This window comes from Melozone crissalis, unplaced genomic scaffold (assembly GCF_028551555.1).
Source record: "Melozone crissalis strain CALT ecotype California unplaced genomic scaffold, PUWL_Pcris_2 ptg000666l_1, whole genome shotgun sequence".
NCBI classification, from domain to species: domain Eukaryota; kingdom Metazoa; phylum Chordata; class Aves; order Passeriformes; family Passerellidae; genus Melozone; species Melozone crissalis.
This window is the reverse complement of record NW_026536336.1, coordinates 731-17,541: the sequence shown is the minus strand read 5'-3', so window position 1 is coordinate 17,541 and position 16,811 is coordinate 731. Positions and strand designations below refer to the sequence as shown.

General features: G+C 65.6%; 1 protein-coding gene across 1 annotated transcript; it reads left to right on the top strand.

Annotated features, from left to right (window-relative positions):
* Nucleotides 1-5,810: 5,810 nt before the first annotated feature.
* On the top strand, nt 5,811-13,596 carry LOC128950500 (atherin-like). Its single transcript, XM_054295370.1, has 5 exons — nt 5,811-6,190; nt 7,802-7,910; nt 9,675-9,769; nt 11,549-11,660; nt 13,260-13,596. Exons 1-5 carry the CDS (start codon nt 5,814-5,816, stop codon nt 13,422-13,424), a joined length of 858 nt encoding a protein of 285 aa, XP_054151345.1. The 5' UTR covers nt 5,811-5,813; the 3' UTR covers nt 13,425-13,596.
* Nucleotides 13,597-16,811: the final 3,215 nt, after the last annotated feature.

Sequence of the window (16,811 nt, the reverse complement as noted above, 5' to 3'; positions counted from 1 at the left end):
GCCCTTGACCTGCGCAGCCCCGCCCCTCCCCTGTCAATCACAGGTGCCCCGCCCCTCTGAACAAGCCCCGCCCCTCCCCTGTCCATCACGGATGTCCCGCCCCTCCGAACAAACCCCGCCCATGACATGTCAATCCGGCTAGGCCCCGCCCCCTGCCCGAGGCCCCGCCCCTCGCCGGGCTCGAGTTTAATGAACGGGGCAGGGCCGGGGCGATCTCCGGACTGACGGCAGCGCCGACCAATGAGGAGCAGAAGGAGTGGGAATCGGGGGCGCTCTGGCCAATGGGACGCCGGTGGGTGGGACTCGGGGGCGGGCTGGCCAATAGGACGCCGGTGGGTGGGACCGGGGGCGCGCTGGCCAATGGGAAGCGAGGGCCGGGTGGCGCAGCCAATGAGGGGCGGGAGCGGGAGGCGGGCGCGGTCCACGGGAGAGCCGGGCCCGTGAGGGGGAAGGCGGAGGGAGCGGGAGAGAGGTGAGGGAGTACCGGGATGTCGCGATAGAGAACGCGATGGACAACGGGATATCAGGATAGAGACCGGGATACACAGCGCCATGCACTCCGGAATATCGGGACAGGCACCGGGATAGATACTGGGATAGGCACCGGGATAGACAGCGGGATATCGGGAGCGCGGGTACCGGCGAAAGCCGGAGAGCACAACTCCCGGATATCGGGACATCGGGGTAGCGGAGTGCAGGGAACAAGGCTGGAGAGGGTCAGCGGGACACCGGGGCACCGGAGGAGCCGGAGAGCGGTGAGCGGAGGGAGCGAGACCGGGGTTCGGCAGGAAAACAGAGCGGGAGGGGGAGACCGGGGCCAGCGGGGGAGAGAGCGGAGGGACCGAGGGCCACCGAGGGGCAGAAAGAGCGGTGAGCGGTGGGAGAGGGACCGGGGGGCGGCAGGAAAATAGAGGGGGAGAGAAAGACCGGGTACAGCGGGGAAGAGACCGGCGGAGACCAAGGGGCGCCGGGAGGCAGAGAGAGCGGTGAGCGGTGGGAGCGGGCCCGGGGGCTCCGGAGGCACCGGCACCGGGGGTCCCGTGCCCCGCTGGGCGAACCGGGGGGCGCTGGGCAGCGGGGCGGTGGGCAGGGTCTAGGGGTCCCTTCACCCCCCCAGGGGGCGGGGCCAGGGAAGGGAGCGGGCGTTGCCATGGCACTGGTTGGGGGCGTGGCCTTTGGAGGGGGCGTGGCATGGTTGAGTAATATGAAATAAGGGGCGTGTCCCGTTAGTGGGCGTGGCCCCTGAATGGGCGCAGCGCTGGCGTTGCCATAGCGACAGAGGGCGCGCGGGGTTGCCATGGGATCGGGCACGGCCCCGAGAAGGGGGCGTGGTCAGTTGCCATGGTGATGGGGCGCGACTGAATAAAGGGGCGGTGCCAACGAGCTGTTGTCATGGTGGTGTGGGCGTGGTTTGAGAAAAGGGGCGTGGCCCGGCGGGGCGTGGTCCCGGGGGAGGGGGGAAGGGGGGGCGCTCCCCGTGCCCCCGGGATGGATTTTGGGCGGGCCGGGGGCGTGGCCGGGCCAGGCCCCGCCCTCCCCCATTCCCGGGGGTTCGGGGACAAAGCCGGGGGGCACGGGCGGGTACCGGGACTGCGGGGGGGACCCTCGGGGACAGCGATGTGCCCCGGGGGGCCCGGCTGGGGCTGGGACCCCCCGTTCCAGCTGTGGGCGCAGGCGCTGCTCTGGGCGCTGCTTTTGGGGCGCCTCCTCCGCTACGGGGGGGGGCCAAGCCCGGGGGAAGCCCCCGCGGGACCAGCCCGGCCCGGGGGCGCCCCAAAACCGGGGAGGGACCCCCAGGAGTGAGCCCTGATTGGGGGGGACACAAGGACACCCCCAAGGTCCCTCCTTGTCCCCCCGAGTCCCTTTTGGGGTCCCTGAGCTGGGGGGGGGGGGGGGGGGTTGCTCCTCAGTTTCCCCGATCCGACTGGGCCGTACCGGGAGCCCCGGGGCCAGCGGCCGGCGGCAGCTCCGGACACGGTGAGGGGCGCCCGGGGGATGTGGGGTGGCCTCGGGCCCTTTCGGGGTCCCCCCTGTCCCCTCCCGTTCCTCGGGGTCCCTCGGGGGGTTCCCAGTCTGCTTTTGGGGGGGGTCTGTGTTTTGGGGTGTCCCACGTCCCTTTGGGGGGTCTCCTGTCCCTTTCGAGTGTCCCTGTCCCCTTTTGGGGTGTCCCCTGTCCATTTGGGGGATCCCCTGTCCATTTGGAGGATCCTCCGTCCCCTTTAAGATGTTCCCTGTGGTCTTTGGGATGTCCCTTGTCCCCTTTCAGGTGTCCCTGTTCCTTTGGGGTGTCCCCTGTCCCATTTTGGGGTATCCCTTGTCCCTTTTGAGGTGTCCCCTGTTCATTTGAGGTGTCCCCTGTCCCCTCTGGGGTGTCCCCTGTTCCTTTTGTGATGTCCCCTGTCCCCTTTAAGGTGTCCCCTGTCCCTTGGGGACACTCCCACGTCCCCCTGTCCCCTCGATGTCCCCAAGGACCCCGCCCTGGCGCTGTCCCTGTCCCCTCCCGGTGGTTTTGGGGTCCCCCTGGTGGTTTTGGGGTCCCCACAGTCCCCAAAGCGGGGCCCCACAGTCCCCCGGGGGCACGGGGTCACTCAGCTGGGGACAGGGGATGGAGGGACACGGGGACAGGGGGACAGGGACAGGGACACGGGGGCAGGGACACAGAGACAGGGACATGGGGACAGGGGGGACAGGGACAGGGACATGAGGACGGGGCAGGGACACAGGGACAGGGGGACAGGGATGGGGGACACGGGGACAGAAGGGACAGTGGGGACAGGGGGACACAGGGACAGTGGGGACGGAGGGGACACTTTGCCATGAGGGCGCTGGACAGGCAGAAGGTGACACAGGGGGACACATGGGGACATCAGAGACACGGGACGGGACACAGGAGGGGACATCAGGGACACACAGGGGGACATGGGGGGACGGAGGAGGGGACTGGGAATGCAGGGCTGGGAGGGGACACTGGTGACAGCGGGTCTGGGGACATTGGTGTCCCCAGGGTGTCCCCAAGGTGTCCCCAGCAGGGGGGACAAGTGTTGGTGTCCTTGGCCTCGAGGGGACGCTGCTGTCCCCAGCGCGGGGGGCTCAGGTGGCACCTCAATGTCCCCAGCACAGGGAGGGGACCGGGATGTCCCCAGGATGGTGGCAGTGTCCCCAGGTGTGACAATATCCCTGTCCACACGTGTCACAGGTGTCACACAGGTGTCACATATGCGGCACACAGGTGTCCCCCAGGTGTTCCCAGGTGTCCCCAGGTGTCACATAAGTGTCCCCCAGGTGTCCCCAGGTGTCCCCCAGGTGTCCCCAGGTGTCACACAGGTGTCCCCCGGGTGTCCCCAGGTGTCATACAGGTGTCCCAGGTGTCATGCAGGTGTTCTGTCCTCAGGTGTCGTCAGGTGTCCCCAGGTGTCCCCAGGTGTCCCCAAGTGTCACACAAGTGTCCCCATTGTCCCCAGAGCCTCTGGTGGCCCTTCAAGGTGGGTCCCCATTGTCCCCATTGTCCCCATTGTCCCCAGGTGTCCCAGGTGTCCCATTGTCCCCAGATGTGCCCAGGTGTCCTCTTTGTCCCCACTGTCCGCAGGTGTCCCCATTGTCCCCATTGTCCCCAGGTGTCCCCAGGTGTCCCCAGGTGTCCCCACTGTCCCCATTGTCCCCATTGTCCCCAGGTGTCCCCATTGTCCCCAGGGGTCCCCAGGTGTCCCCAGGCCCATCCCTGTCCCCCCAGTGTCACCCCCCCCCCACCCCGGGCCTGTCCCCAAAGTGTCCCTTGTCCCTCTGGGTGTCCCCAAAGTGTCCCCTGCCCGCCCCGGGGGTCCCTGAGGTGTCCTGGGGTTCCTTGGGGACTCTTGGGGGTTCCCAGGGGGATTTTGGGGTCCCTGAGGGGTTTTTGGGTCCCTGAGGGGTTTTGGGGTCTCTGGGGTTTTTTGGGGGGTTCCCAGGGGGGATTTGGGGAGGTTTTGGGGCATTTTGAGGATTTTTCTGCCCCCCCAGATCGTGCTGAGCTTCGAGAACCTGCCAGGACCTGACCCCAGCGCCCCGAAATGCACAGCTGGACCCCAAAACTGCACAGCTGGACCCCAAAATGTACAGCTGGACCCCAAAATGCACAGCTGGACCCTAAAATGTGCACCTGGACACCAAAATGAACAGCTGGACCCCAGAATGTGCACCTGTACCCCAAAATGAACAGCTGGACCCCAAAACTGCACAGCTGGACCCCAAACTGCACAGCTGGACCCCAAAATGAACAGCTGGACTCCAAAATCCTATGAAGCACTCCATAAAGTCTGAACCCCAAAATCTGGAGATACCCAAAGTGCACCTGAACCCCAGGGGGGTTTGGGGGGTCCCGGGGCTGGGACCCCCCGTGTTTGGGGTTTTGGGGTGTCCCTGGATGGTGACCCCTCATTTTTGGGGTTCTCCCAGGGCTGTCACCCCCTGTTTTAGGGGTTTTGGGGTTCCCAGAGCTGTGACCCCCTCATTTTTGGGGTTTTGGGGTGTCCCTGGGTGGTGTTTGGGGTGTCCCAGGGTGGTGACCCCGTTTTTGGGGTTTTGGGGTGTCCCAGGGCAGTGACTCCTCTGTTTTAACCCCCCCCAGATGGAAGCCCCCCCCCCCTTTCTCCCCAAATGGGGGTCCCCAAAACCAGGGAGGGTCCCCAAAACCCCCTGAGAGGCCCCCAACCCCCCCAGGGCTTCATTGTAAACGAGTTTGGGACAAATCAATAAAGTTTGGGGGGAAAATCGGGTTTGGAAATTTTGGGGTGCTCCCAAAATGGGGGTCCCATGGGTCTGGGAGGGACCCCGCGGATTTGGGGTGTCCTTGACTTTGGGGGGCCCTGGAATTGGGGTGACCCGTGGGTTTGGGGGTGACCCCATGGGTTTGGGGGGTCTCCATGGGTTTGGGGTGATCCCAATAGGTTTGGGGTGACCCTGTGGATTTGGGGTGACTTTGTGGGTTTGGGGGTGACCCCAATGGATTTCGGGGGGCTCCATGAGTTTGGAGTGATCTCATGAGTTTGGGGGTGACACCATGGTTTTGGGGGGGAGCCCATGGGTTTGGGGTGACCTTGTGGGTTTGGGGGGGTGACCCCATTGGTTTGGGGGGGCTCCATGGGTTTGGGGTGACCCTATGGCTTTGGGGTATCCATGACTTTGGGGGGCCCTGGAATTGGGCTGACTTGTGGGTTTGGGGGGGGGCTCCATGGGTTTGGGGGGGACCCCATGGGATCGGGGTGACCCCATGGGTTTGTGGGGGCTCCATGGGTTTGGGGTGAGCCCATGGGATCAGGGTGACCTCATGGGTTTGGGGTGACCCCACTGGTTTTGGGTGGCCTCATTGATTTGGGGTGACCCCATGGGTTTGGGGGGAGCTCCATGGGTTCCGGGGTCCTTGCAATTGGGGGTCCCCATTTTCGGGGCCCGGGGATCCCAGCGGTGGGCGTGTCCTCCAGCAATGGGCGGGGCCTCCCCGGAAGGGGCGTGGCCTTTCCCTACCTGGGCGTATCTTAAACTGATGGGCGCGGCTTAATGCCAGAGGGGGCGGGGCTCTGGACATGGGCGGTATTTCCCCTGAGGTGGGCGTGGCCTAGCTGTGATGGGCGTGGCTTGAGTGCCGTTGTGGGCGTGGTTTTCCGGGGGCGCGGCCGCTCGGGGCGGCTCCACCCCGAGGCGCGCGCGCGCGGCGGCCGCGGCTCCTCCTCCGAGCGGGCGCGCGCGGGCGGGGCGGGGGCGGAGGAGGAGGAGGAGGAGGAGGCGGAGGAGGAAGGGGGCGCGGGACGGGGGGGCCGGCGGTGCCGCGGGGGGGGGCCATGGCGGTGCCGCCGCCGCCGCCGCCGGGCCCCGAGCAGGCCCCGCGGTACCAGGAGTGGATCCTGGACACGATCGACTCGCTGCGTTCGCGCAAGGCGCGGCCGGACCTGGAGCGCATCTGCCGCATGGTGCGGCGGCGGCACGGCCCCGAGCCCGAGCGCACCCGTGCCGAGCTGGAGAAGCTGATCCAGCAGCGCGCCGTGCTCCGCGTCTCCTACAAGGGCAGCATCTCGTACCGCAACGCCGCCCGCGTGCAGCCGCCCCGCCGCCCGCCACCGCCCGCCCGCCGCCCGCCGCCCGTCAGCCTCCGCGACACCGCGCGGCTGCTCGGCGGCGACGGCCGCCTCACCCGCGGCCGCCTCCAGGGCTCGGCCGCGCCCGGCGGCGGCGGGGGGGGCGGCCGGGGCGGCCCCCGGGGCGGGCGGCGGCGGCGGAGGGGGCGGCGGGGCCCGGCCCGAGCGCACCCGGCTGGGCGCCATCGCCACGGCCCGCGGGGAGCGCGGGAGAGCGGCCGCGGGGAGGGCGCGGAAGGTGAGGAAGGGGCGTGAGGGGAGCGGCGGGAGGCTGAGGGGAGCGGCGGGAGGCTGAGGGGAGCGCGGGGGGCTGAGGGGAGCGCGGGGGGCTAAGGGGGAGCGGGGACCCGCGCATTGTGAGGGGGAGCGCGGGAAGCGGGGGGGAGCCGTGAGGGGCTGGCAGGAATGGGGGTCGTGAGGGGGCACCGGGGGCTGAGGGGACCCCGAGGGGGCATCGGAGGGAGGGGAGCGCTCAGGGACTGAGGGGTGCGGGGGTCGTGAGGGAGCACCGGGGGTTGCTGCTGGTGAGGGGCCGAGGGGAGCCGGGGGCCCTGAGGGACACTGGGGAGGGGCCCGGGGTCGTGAGGGGGAGCGATGAGGGGAAGAGGATGGTCCGGCGACAGGAGATGGTTGGGGGGGACCCTGAGGAAAGGGCCGGGGGTCTCGGGGGGCTGAGAGGAGCGGGGGGCCCGGGGGTCCTGAGGAGGCACCGAGCACTGAGAGGAACGGGGGGCACGGGAAAGGTTCGGGGGTCGCGAGGAAGCACTCGGGAGGCCTGAGGGGATCCTGAGGGTGTGAGGGGAGCACGGGAAAGGGGGGTGGACATGGGGGGCCCGGGGGTCGTGAGGAGGGAAGAGGGGGCTCTGTGAGTGGGGGACCCTGAGGGGACACTGGGGAAGGGGCCGTGAGGAGTTTGAGGGGGAGCCGGGAGGGCTGAGGGGGCCCTGAGGGCATGGAGGGGACTGGGGGGCTCTGGGGGGGTGACCCTAAGGGGGCCAGGGGGCTCTGGGGGACTGGGGACAGGAGGGCTGAGGGGACAGGGGTGGTGAGAGGGCACTGGGGACCCCTGAAGGGTTGGTGGGGACAGAGGGGGGACACAAGGTGGAGGGGACGCAGGAGACAGAGAAAGGGACTTGGGGAGGGAGCCTGGGGGGATTTAGGGGTCCCCTGAGGGAACTGGGCAGCTGAGGGGAGCTGGAGGCATCTCCTGAGGGGACTTGGGGGACTGAGGGGGTTGGGGATACCCTTTAGGGGACCTCGTAGGGAACAGCAGAGATCTCAAGGGGATGTTGGGGACCCCCAAGAGGACTTGGGGGACAGGGACAGGGGGATTTAGGGGACCTGAAGGGGTTTTGGGGTCACCAAGAGCCAGGACTGGATGAGGGTGGGGGTCTGTGGGGTCTGTGGATTTTGGTGTCAGGGCTGTACATTTTTTGGGGGGCTGTAGATTTTCGGGGGGGGGGGTCTCAGCTCCTGGGGTTCCCTTTGGGGCGATGCTCACGGTTTTGGGGACCCCCAGCCCCCCTGCAGCAGCAGCGAGGCCTCGGCGCGGGAGGAGGAAGAGGAGGAGGAGGAGGATGAGGACGAAGAGGACGAGGACGGGACGGGCTCGGAGGCCTCGGAGGACGCGGGGGCCGCCCCGGCAGCTGAACGGGGAGGGCCGGGGGGGGCCCCCCCTGCGCCCCCCGGGGCAGCCGCCCCCCGAGCGCCCCCCCCCAGGCCAAGGCCTGCGCCCCGGGGGAGGGCGGCTGCCAGCACATGGCCCCCCTGAAAAAGGAGGGGGCCTTCGGGCAGCCCGACAGAGCAGGTGCTGGGGGGCACGGGGGTCTGGGGGGCTTGGGGGGCGATGGGGGTAGGGGGGTTTAAGTTTGGGGGTGCTGAGGGCAGGTTTGGGGGTGATGGGGGCAGTTTGGGGGCAATGGTAGTTTAATTTTGGGGGTGCTAGGGGGAAAGTTTGGGGATTTGGGGGTGATGGGGGTAGGGGGGTTTAAGTTAGGGGTGCTAAGGGCAGGTTTGGGGGTGATGGGGGCAGTTTGGGGGCAATGGGGCTGTTTGGGGATAGGGGGGTTTAAGTTTTGGGGGTACTGAGGGCAGGTTTGGGGGCAATGGGGGCAGGTTTGGGGGTGCTGAGGGCAGGTTTGGGGCAGTTTGGGGGTACAGGTGTGTAAGTTTGGGGGTGCTGGGGGCAGTTTGGGGGCAATGGGAGGGCAGTTTGGGGGTGATGAGTGTGTAAGTTTGGGAGTGCTGGGGGCAGTTTAGGGGTTATTGAAGGCAAATTTGGGGGTGATGGGGGCAGTTTGGTGGTAGGGGGGGTTAAGTTTGGGGATGCTGAGGGCAGTTTTGGGGGTGATGGGCAGTTTGGGGGTAGGGGTGTGTAAGTTTTGGGGGTATTGAGGGCACGTTTGGGGGCGATGGGGGGCAGTTTGGGGGTGCTGAGGGCAGGTTTGGGGTGCTGGGGGGCAGTTTAGAGGGTATTGAAAGCAAATTTGTGGGTGATGGGGGCAGTTTGGGGGTGATGGGGTTTAAGTTAGGGGTGCTGAGGGCAGGTTTGGGGGGGATGGGGGCAGTTTGGGAGCAATGGTAGTTTAAGTTTGGGGGTGCTAGGGGAAAGTTTGGGGGTGATGGGGGTAGGGGGGTGTAAGATTGGGGGTGCTGGGGGCAGTTTTGGGGGGTGCTGGGGGCAGGTATGGGGGTGATGGGGCAGTTTGGGAGTAAGGGGGTTTAAGTTTGGGGGTCCTGAGAGCACATTTGGGGGCGATGGGGGCAGTTTGGGGGTGCTGAGGGCAGGTTTGGGGGTACGTGTGTGTCAGTTTGGGGTGCTGGGGGCAGTTTGGGGTTGCTGGGGGCAGGTTTGGGGCAGTTTGGGGGTACGGGTGTGTCAGTTTGGGGGTGCTGAGGGCAGGTTTGGGGCAGTTTGGGGGTACAGGTGTGTCAGTTTGGGGTGCTGGGGGCAGGTTTGGGGGTGATGGGGTAGTTTGGGGGTACAGGTGTGTCAGTTTGGGGGTGCTGGGGGCAGTTTGGGGGTACGGGTGTGTCAGCTTGGGGTGCTGGGGGCAGTTTGGGGGTACGGGTGTGTCAGTTTGGGGGTGCTGAGGGCAGGTTTGGGGCAGTTTGGGGGTACGGGTGTGTCAGCTTGGGGTGCTGGGGCAGTTTGGGGGTACGGGTGTGTCAGTTTGGGGGTGCTGAGGGCAGGTTTGGGGCAGTTTGGGGGTACGGGTGTGTCAGCTTGGGGTGCTGGGGGCAGTTTGGGGGTATGGGTGTGTCAGTTTGGGGGTGCTGAGGGCAGGTTTGGGGCAGTTTGGGGGTACGGGTGTGTCAGTTTGGGGGTGCTGAGGGCAGGTTTGGGGCAGTTTGGGGGTACAGGTGTGTCAGTTTGGGGTGCTGGGGGCAGTTCAGGCACGGGGTCACTCTGGGCTGTGGGGTCAGGGCAGAGGGTGGGTGGGCGGGCAGTGCTGGGGTCACTCTGGGGTCTCTCTGGGGCTCACTCAGTGCTGGGGTCACTGGGGTCCCTCTGGCTGTCCCTTGGTGACCGTTGGTGTCCCTTGGTGACCGTTGGTGTCCCCACAGTGTCCCCAGCGCTGGCCGGGGGCCGAGCCCTCGGTGCCGCTGTCCCCGGGCCGGCCGGGCCCCCAGGCTGCCGAGGGAGCCCCGTTCAGCTGCACGTGAGTCAGGAACTGTGTGCTTTGTGTCACCTGTGTCACCTGTGTGCCACCCAGTGTCCCCTCTGTGTCACCTGTGTGCCACCCAGTGTCCCTTGTGTCCCTCGGTGTCACTGCGTGCCACCCAGTGTCCCTTGTGTCCCTTGGTGTCACTGTGTGCCACCCAGTGTCCCTTGTGTCACCTGTGTCACCTGAGTGCCACCCAGTGTCCCTCTGTGTCACCTGTGTCACTGTGTGCCACCCAGTGTCCCTTGTGTCCCTCTGTGTCACTGTGTGCCACCCAGTGTCCCTTGTGTCACCTGTGTCACTGTGTGCCACCCAGTGTCCCTTGTGTCCCTCGGTGTCACTTTGTGCCACCCAGTGTCCCTCTGTGTCACTTGTGTCACTGTGTGCCACCCAGTGTCCTTTGTGTCCCTCTGTGTCACCCATGTGCCACCCAGTGTCCCTCTGTGTCCCCCCAGGTGCCCCATGTCCCCCCCAGTGTCCCTCTGTGTCCCTACCCAGTGTCCTGCTGTCCCCATGTCCCCCTGGATGTCCCTGTCACCATGTCCCTGTGTCACCCCCCTGTTGCTGTGACCCTGTCCCCACAGTGTCCCCTGTCCCAGTGACCGTGTCCTGGTGTCCCCCCTGCCCGTCCCAGTGACTGTGTCCCCATCACGGTGACCGTGTCTGTGTGTCCCCATGGTGTCCCCATGTCCCAGTGACCGTGTCTGTGCGTCCCCATGGTGTCCCCATCACGGTGACCGTGTCTGTGTGTCCCTGTGGCGCTGTCCCTATGTCCCAGTGACCGTGTCTGTCTCCATGGTGTCCCTATGATAACTGTCCCTGTGTCCCGGTGGCCATGTCCCCATGGTGTCCCCACAGTGTCCCCACCATGTCCCCATCCCGATGACTGTGTCTGGGTGTCCCCACAGTGTCCCCACCGTGTCCCCATCCCGGTGACTGTATCTGGGTGTCCCCCCCGCATGTCCCCATGACACTGTCCCTGTGTCCCAGTGACCATGTCCCCACAGTGTCCCCATCATGGTGACCATGTCTGTGTGTCCCTGTGATGCTGTCCCCACGCTGTCCCAGTGTCCATGTCTGTATGTCCCCACGCTGTCCCCTGACGCTGTCTCCATGTCTGTGTGTCCCCACGTTGTCCCCACTGTCCCCTGTCGCTGTCCCAGTGTCCATGTCTGTGTGTCCCCATGCTGTCCCCACGCTGTCCCAGTGTCCATGTCTGTGTGTCCCCACTGTCCCTGACACTGTCTGTCCCTGTGTCCATGTCCATGTGTCCCCAAGCTGTCCCACTGTCCCTGTCCCTGTGTCCATGTCCGTGTGTCCCCACACTGTCCCCACTGTCCCTTGCACTGTCCCTGTCCCGTGACCATGTCCGTGTGTCCCCATGCTGTCCCTGATGCTGTCCCTGTCCCATTGACCGAGTCCATGTGTCTCCGCACTGTCCCTGACACTGTCCCTGTCCCATTGACCATGTCCGTGTTTCCTCAAGCTGTCCCACTGTCCCTGTCCCCATGTCCATGTCCATGTGTCCCCAAGCTGTCCCACTGTCCCAGTCCCATTGACCATGTCTGTGTGTCCCCACACTGTCCCCACTGTCCCTGACGCTGTCCCTGTCCCCGTGACCATGTCCGTGTGTCCCCATGCTGTCCCTGACGCTGTCCCTGTCCCCGTGTCCGTGTGTCCCCACGCTGTCCCCACTGTCCCTGACGCCGTCCCTGTCCCCGTGTCCGTGTGTCCCCACGCTGTCCCCGCTGTCCCTGACGCTGTCCCTGTCCCCAGGCCCGGGCGCAAGGACAAGGCCGTGGACCCGGTGGAGTGGTCGGTGCGGGACGTGGTCGAGTATTTCACCGAGGCCGGCTTCCCCGAGCAGGCCGGGGCCTTCCAGGAGCAGGTGGGGCCACCCTGTCCCCTCTGTCCCCACCCTGTCCCCTCTGTCCCCACAGTGTCCCCTCTGTCCCCACAGTGTCCCCACAGTGTTCCTAGGGCTCCCTCTGTCCCCACAGTGTTCTCACAGTGTCCCCAGGGCCCCCTCTGTCCCCACAGTGTCTCCTCTGTCCCCACCCTGTCCCCTCTGTCCCCACAGTGTCTCCACCCTGTCCCCTCTGTCCCCACAGTGTCCCCAGGGCTCCCTCATCACCACAGTGTCCCCAAGAACGGTCCCCTCCCTCTGTGACCACTCTGCCCCCTCCTGCTGCCCTTGCGGTGTCCCCTCTGTCCCTGGGGCTGTCCCCAAGGTGTCCCCAGTGTGTCCCCTCTGTCCCTGGGGCTGTCCCCACAGTGTCCTCTCTGTCCCTTGGGGTATCCTCTCTGTCCCTGGGGTGTCCCCTGGGGTGTCCCTTCTGTCCCTGGGGTGTCCCCTCTGTCGCTGGCGGTGTCCCCACAGTGTCCCCTGTGTCCTTAGGAGTGTCCCCTGGGGTGTCCCTTCTGTCCCTGGGGTGTCCCCTCTGTCGCTGGCGGTGTCCCCAAACTGTCCCCGATATTTTCCCCATAGGTCCCCACCCCTCCCCATAGGTCCCCATCCACCCCCATTCCCCAGGGTCACCCTGGGTGTCCCCCCTGTCCCTGGGTCCCTGGGGTGTCCCCCCTGTCCCTGGGGTGTCCCTGGGGTGTCCCCCTTGTCCCTGGGGTGTCCCCCTTGTCCCTGGGGTGTCCCTGGGGTGTCCCCCTTGTCCCTGAGATGTCCCCCCTGTCCCTGGGTTGTCCCCAGTCCCCCTGACCTCACCTCCTCCCTGCACCCTCCCAAGTGTCACCCCAGGGTCCATCCCCCTGTCCCCCAGTGTCCCCCCTGTCCATCCCTGGGGTGTCCCTGTGTCCCTGCAGGTGTCCCCAAACCCCATCTCCCCCACAGATCCTCACCCCACCCTCCTCCATTGCCTGGGGCTGCTCCAGCTTCTGTCCCCATGGCTGTCCCCAGTGTCCCCATGGCTGTCCTGTCCCATGGCTGTCCCCATGGCTGTCCCCATGGCTGTCCCTGTGTCCCCATGGCTGTCCCCTATCCCTGTGTCTGTCCCCTGTCCCCGGCTGTCCCCATGTCCCCAGGAGATCGATGGCCAGTCCCTGCTGCTGATGCAGAGGGCCGATGTGCTCACAGGGCTCTGTGTCCCTGGGTGTCCCCTGTCCCTGTGACTGTCCCCGGTGTCGTCCCCAATGTCCCCAGGAGATCGATGGCAAGTCGCTGCTGCTGATGCAGAGGGCCGATGTGCTCACGGGGCCCTGTGTCCCTGTGACTGTCCCCTGTCCCCTGGCTGTCCCCAATGTCCCTCACTGTCCCCAGTCCCTGTGACTGTCCCCATGTCCCCAATGTCCCCATGTCCCCAGGAGATCGATGGCAAGTCCCTGTTGCTGATGCAGAGGGCCGATGTGCTCACGGGGCTCTGTGTCCCTGTGTCCCCATGGCTGTCCCCTATCCCTGTGTCTGTCCCCTGTCCCTGTGACTGTCCCCAGTGTCCCCAGTGTCCCCAATGTCCCCTCACTGTCCCCATGTCCCCAGGAGATCGATGGCAAGTCCCTGCTGCTGATGCAGAGGGCCGATGTGCTCACCGGCCTCTCCATCCGCCTGGGCCCGGCGCTCAAGATCTACGAGTACCACGTGAAGCTGCTGCAGCGCAGCCACTTCCAGGATGAGGAGCCCCCCCCGGAGCCCTTCCCGGCCTGAGAGACCCCCGAGGACACGGGGGGACCCCAGGGGACGCCCCCAAACCGGGGGGGACGCCCCCAAACCCGCGGGGACGCCCCGGGATCCGGGAGGGCTCCTCCTTCCCCCGCTGCTGCACACGGAGACTTTGGGGGGTGGGTGAGGCTCGGGGGGGTCTCACCCCGTTTTTGGGGTCCCCACCTCTCTTTGGGGGCTCCCACATCTATCTGGGGGCTCCCACCTCTCTTTGGGGGGCTCCCATCCCTATTTAGGGGGGTCCCATCCCTATTTAGGGCGGCCTTGGCCTCTCGTTAGGGTCCCACCTCTAATCTGGGGGGGTCCTGCTCTCATTTGAGGGGTCCCACCTTGCTCTGAGGGGGTCTCATCTCTGTTTTGGGGGATCCCACCCCTCTTTGTGGGGTCTCTCTTTTGGGGGGCACCCTTCTTTTGGGGGGGGCTCACCTGTGATTGGGGGGGCTTCTCTTTAGGGGGTCCTTTCTCCTTTGGGGGGGTCCACCCCCTCTTTTGGGGGGCTTCTCCTTGGGGACCCCTCTTTTGGGGAGGTCACTTCTCTTTAGAGGGTCCTCCCTTCTCTTTTGGGGGGGTTCCCCTCTTTTGGGGGGCTTCTCCTCTTTTGGAGGGGTTTCCCTCTTTTGGGGGAAATCCCACACTCTGAAGGGGTCACCCCTCTTTTAGGGGGGGTCACCCCTCTCTTTTGGGGGTCTCCTCTCTTTTGGGGGGGTTACCCCTCTCTTTTGGGGGTCCCCTCTCTCTGGGGCACACTGGGGGTGAGGACACCCCGCTCCTTGTGGGATCACCCCTGTTTTTGGGGGTCCCTCTGGGGGCGGGGTCAGCCCTCATTGAGGGAGCCCCCTTTTTAGGGGATCCCCCTTTTCTCGGGGGGGTTTTTACCGCGGGGGGAGGGGGTTGGGGGGCTCTGCCCGGAGATGTTTTAACCTTCCCCAGCTCCCCCCCCCCCCCAAATTGGGGTGCGGCCCCCCCCAGCCCTTGGCCACGAGGGGGGGGGAGCCCCCCAAACCCCCCCGCAGTCTGTGCCCCCCCCCCCCCTTCCCCGGGCCTGGCTCGTTTTGGGTTTTTTTAAATAAAAACGGAAAAATGAAATAAAATCAACACAAAATCTCGGGGTTTGGGGCTTTTTGGGGGGTACCCCCGTTTCGGGGGTGCTCCCGCGTTTGAGCCCCCCCAAAAGGGGAATGGGGGGGGCATTTAGGGGCTCTCGGGGACCCCCAGTGAGGGGAGGGTGCTGCGCATGCGCGGGTCCTCCCGCCCGCCAGGGGGCGCCATTGGTCCCTCAGCCGCTCCTGTGCTCTATGGCGCCCTTCTCTGCGCATGCGCCCTCAGCAGCCGGAGCCACCACGTCCCCAACGGCGACAGGCAGGGCCCAAAAACCGCGCTCCAAAAACAAGCCGCAAGAACGGCCTCAGCTCCCCTAAACTGCCCCAAACAACCCCCGAACAGCCTCCGCTCCCCTAAAATGTCCTCAAACATTCCCAGAAAACTCTCAGCTCCCCTAAAATGCCCCAGAACAGCCTCAGGCTGCGCTAAAGGAGCAGTAACTGCCGCAAAACCAGCTTAAACTGCCTCAGACGCCGTCACAGCCACAAATGGCCCAATGCTCCCAATGTGCTTCTGGCCGCTCTGAAACATCCTCGGCCTCCCACGGCCCTTCCGACCCACAGGACTCCCAAACAGGCCCCAGCTGCCCCCACACGCCCGTGAGGCCCCATAAACATTTATATGGGATCGCGCCCCTCCATGTTCCCCTACGGAGGCCGGCGGGGCCAATCAAGGTCCGTATGTCGCCTCTCTACGGCGGCCGGAGAGGCCCAAAGTCCATCCGCTGTGCGCATGCGCAATAGCCGTTCCCCGGTGAAGATGGCGGCATCCGTGTTCCCTATTTCCGTACGGCGGCCAGCGTGGGCAAAAAGCCGCCGTGCGCTCGCTCCACCCCCTCATCCCGCGTTCCTACAGCGGCCAAAGGAACCCAAGCCCCTCCCTGTCCTCCCTTCAGCTCTCCCCTATCTACAGCAGCGGCTGAGGCACATAACGGCCTCCCGTAACTCCGCGCATGCGCAATAGCGGCCATAGAGGCGAAGATGCCAGCGCCCGCCCGCTCTGTGTCCCTAAGGAAGCCGGCGAGACCCATAAGCCACATCAAGGCGTTTTGCGCATGCGCATTACCCATCCCAGCGGGAAGATGGCGGCGCCCTCCGCTCCCTCCCTCCGTACGGCGGCGGCTCCAAGCCCCGCCCCCCGCGGGCCCCGCGCATGCGCCACGCGGGGGGGGGGAAGATGGCGGCGTCCTCGCTGGAGCAGAAGCTGTCGCGGCTGGAGGCAAAGCTGAAGCAGGAGAACCGCGAGGCGCGGCGGAGAATCGACCTCAACCTCGACATCGGCCCCGCCCGCGCCCGCCCCAGTGAGCGGGGCCGGGGGGGCGGCGGGAGCGGCGCGGGGGGGGCGGGGCGGAGGCAGCGCTTGGGGGAGGGGCGGGGGGGGGAGCGGGGCCGTGAGGGGAGAGCGGGGCTGGGGGGGGGGGATAGGGGAGCGGGGATGGGGGGGCCGGGACAGGTTTGGGGTGCATGGGGTAAATTTGGGGCGTCCGGCGCGGGTTTGGGGTGTTTGGGGTAAATTTGGGGGGTTTGGGGCAAATTTGGGGTGTTTGGGGCAGATTTTGGCAGTCCGGGGCAGGTTTGGGGTGTTTGGGGCAGTTTGGGAGCATTTTGTGTTAGTTCTGAGGTCTTGGGGGATTTTGGGGTAGATTTGAGGTGTTTGAGGCAGTTTTGGGGTGTTTGAGGCAGCTTTAGGGACATTATGGGGAGTCCGGGGCAGTTTTGGGGTGTTTGGGGCAAATTTGGGGTGTTTGGGGCAGTTTGGGAGCATTTTGGGGTAGTTCTGGGGTAGGTTTGGGGTGTTTGGGACAAATTTGGGATGTTTGGTGCAAGTTTGGAACATTTTGGGGTGTCCGGGGCAGGTTTGGGGCGAATTTGGGATGTTTGGGGCAGTTTGGGAGCATTTTGGGGTAGTTCTAGGGTATTGGGGCAGTTTTGGGTGGTTGAGGCAGGTCTGGGACATTTTGGGAGTCCGGGGCAGGTTTGGAGTTTTGGGGGCAAATTTGGGGTGTCTGGGGCAGGTTTGGGGTGTCTGGGGCGGGTTTGGGACATTTTGGGGTAGTTTGGGGATTTTGGGGTAGATTTGAGGTGTTTGGGGCAGGTTTGAGACATTTCGGGAAGTCCGGGGCAGTTTTAAGATGTTTGGGGCAAATTTGGGGTGCTTGGGGCAGGTTTGGGACATTTCGGGGCAGTTCTGGCTTCTCAGGGACAATTTTGGGGTATTTGGGGCAGTTTAGGAGCATTTTGGGGCAGTTCTGGGATTTTGGGGGTTTTGGGG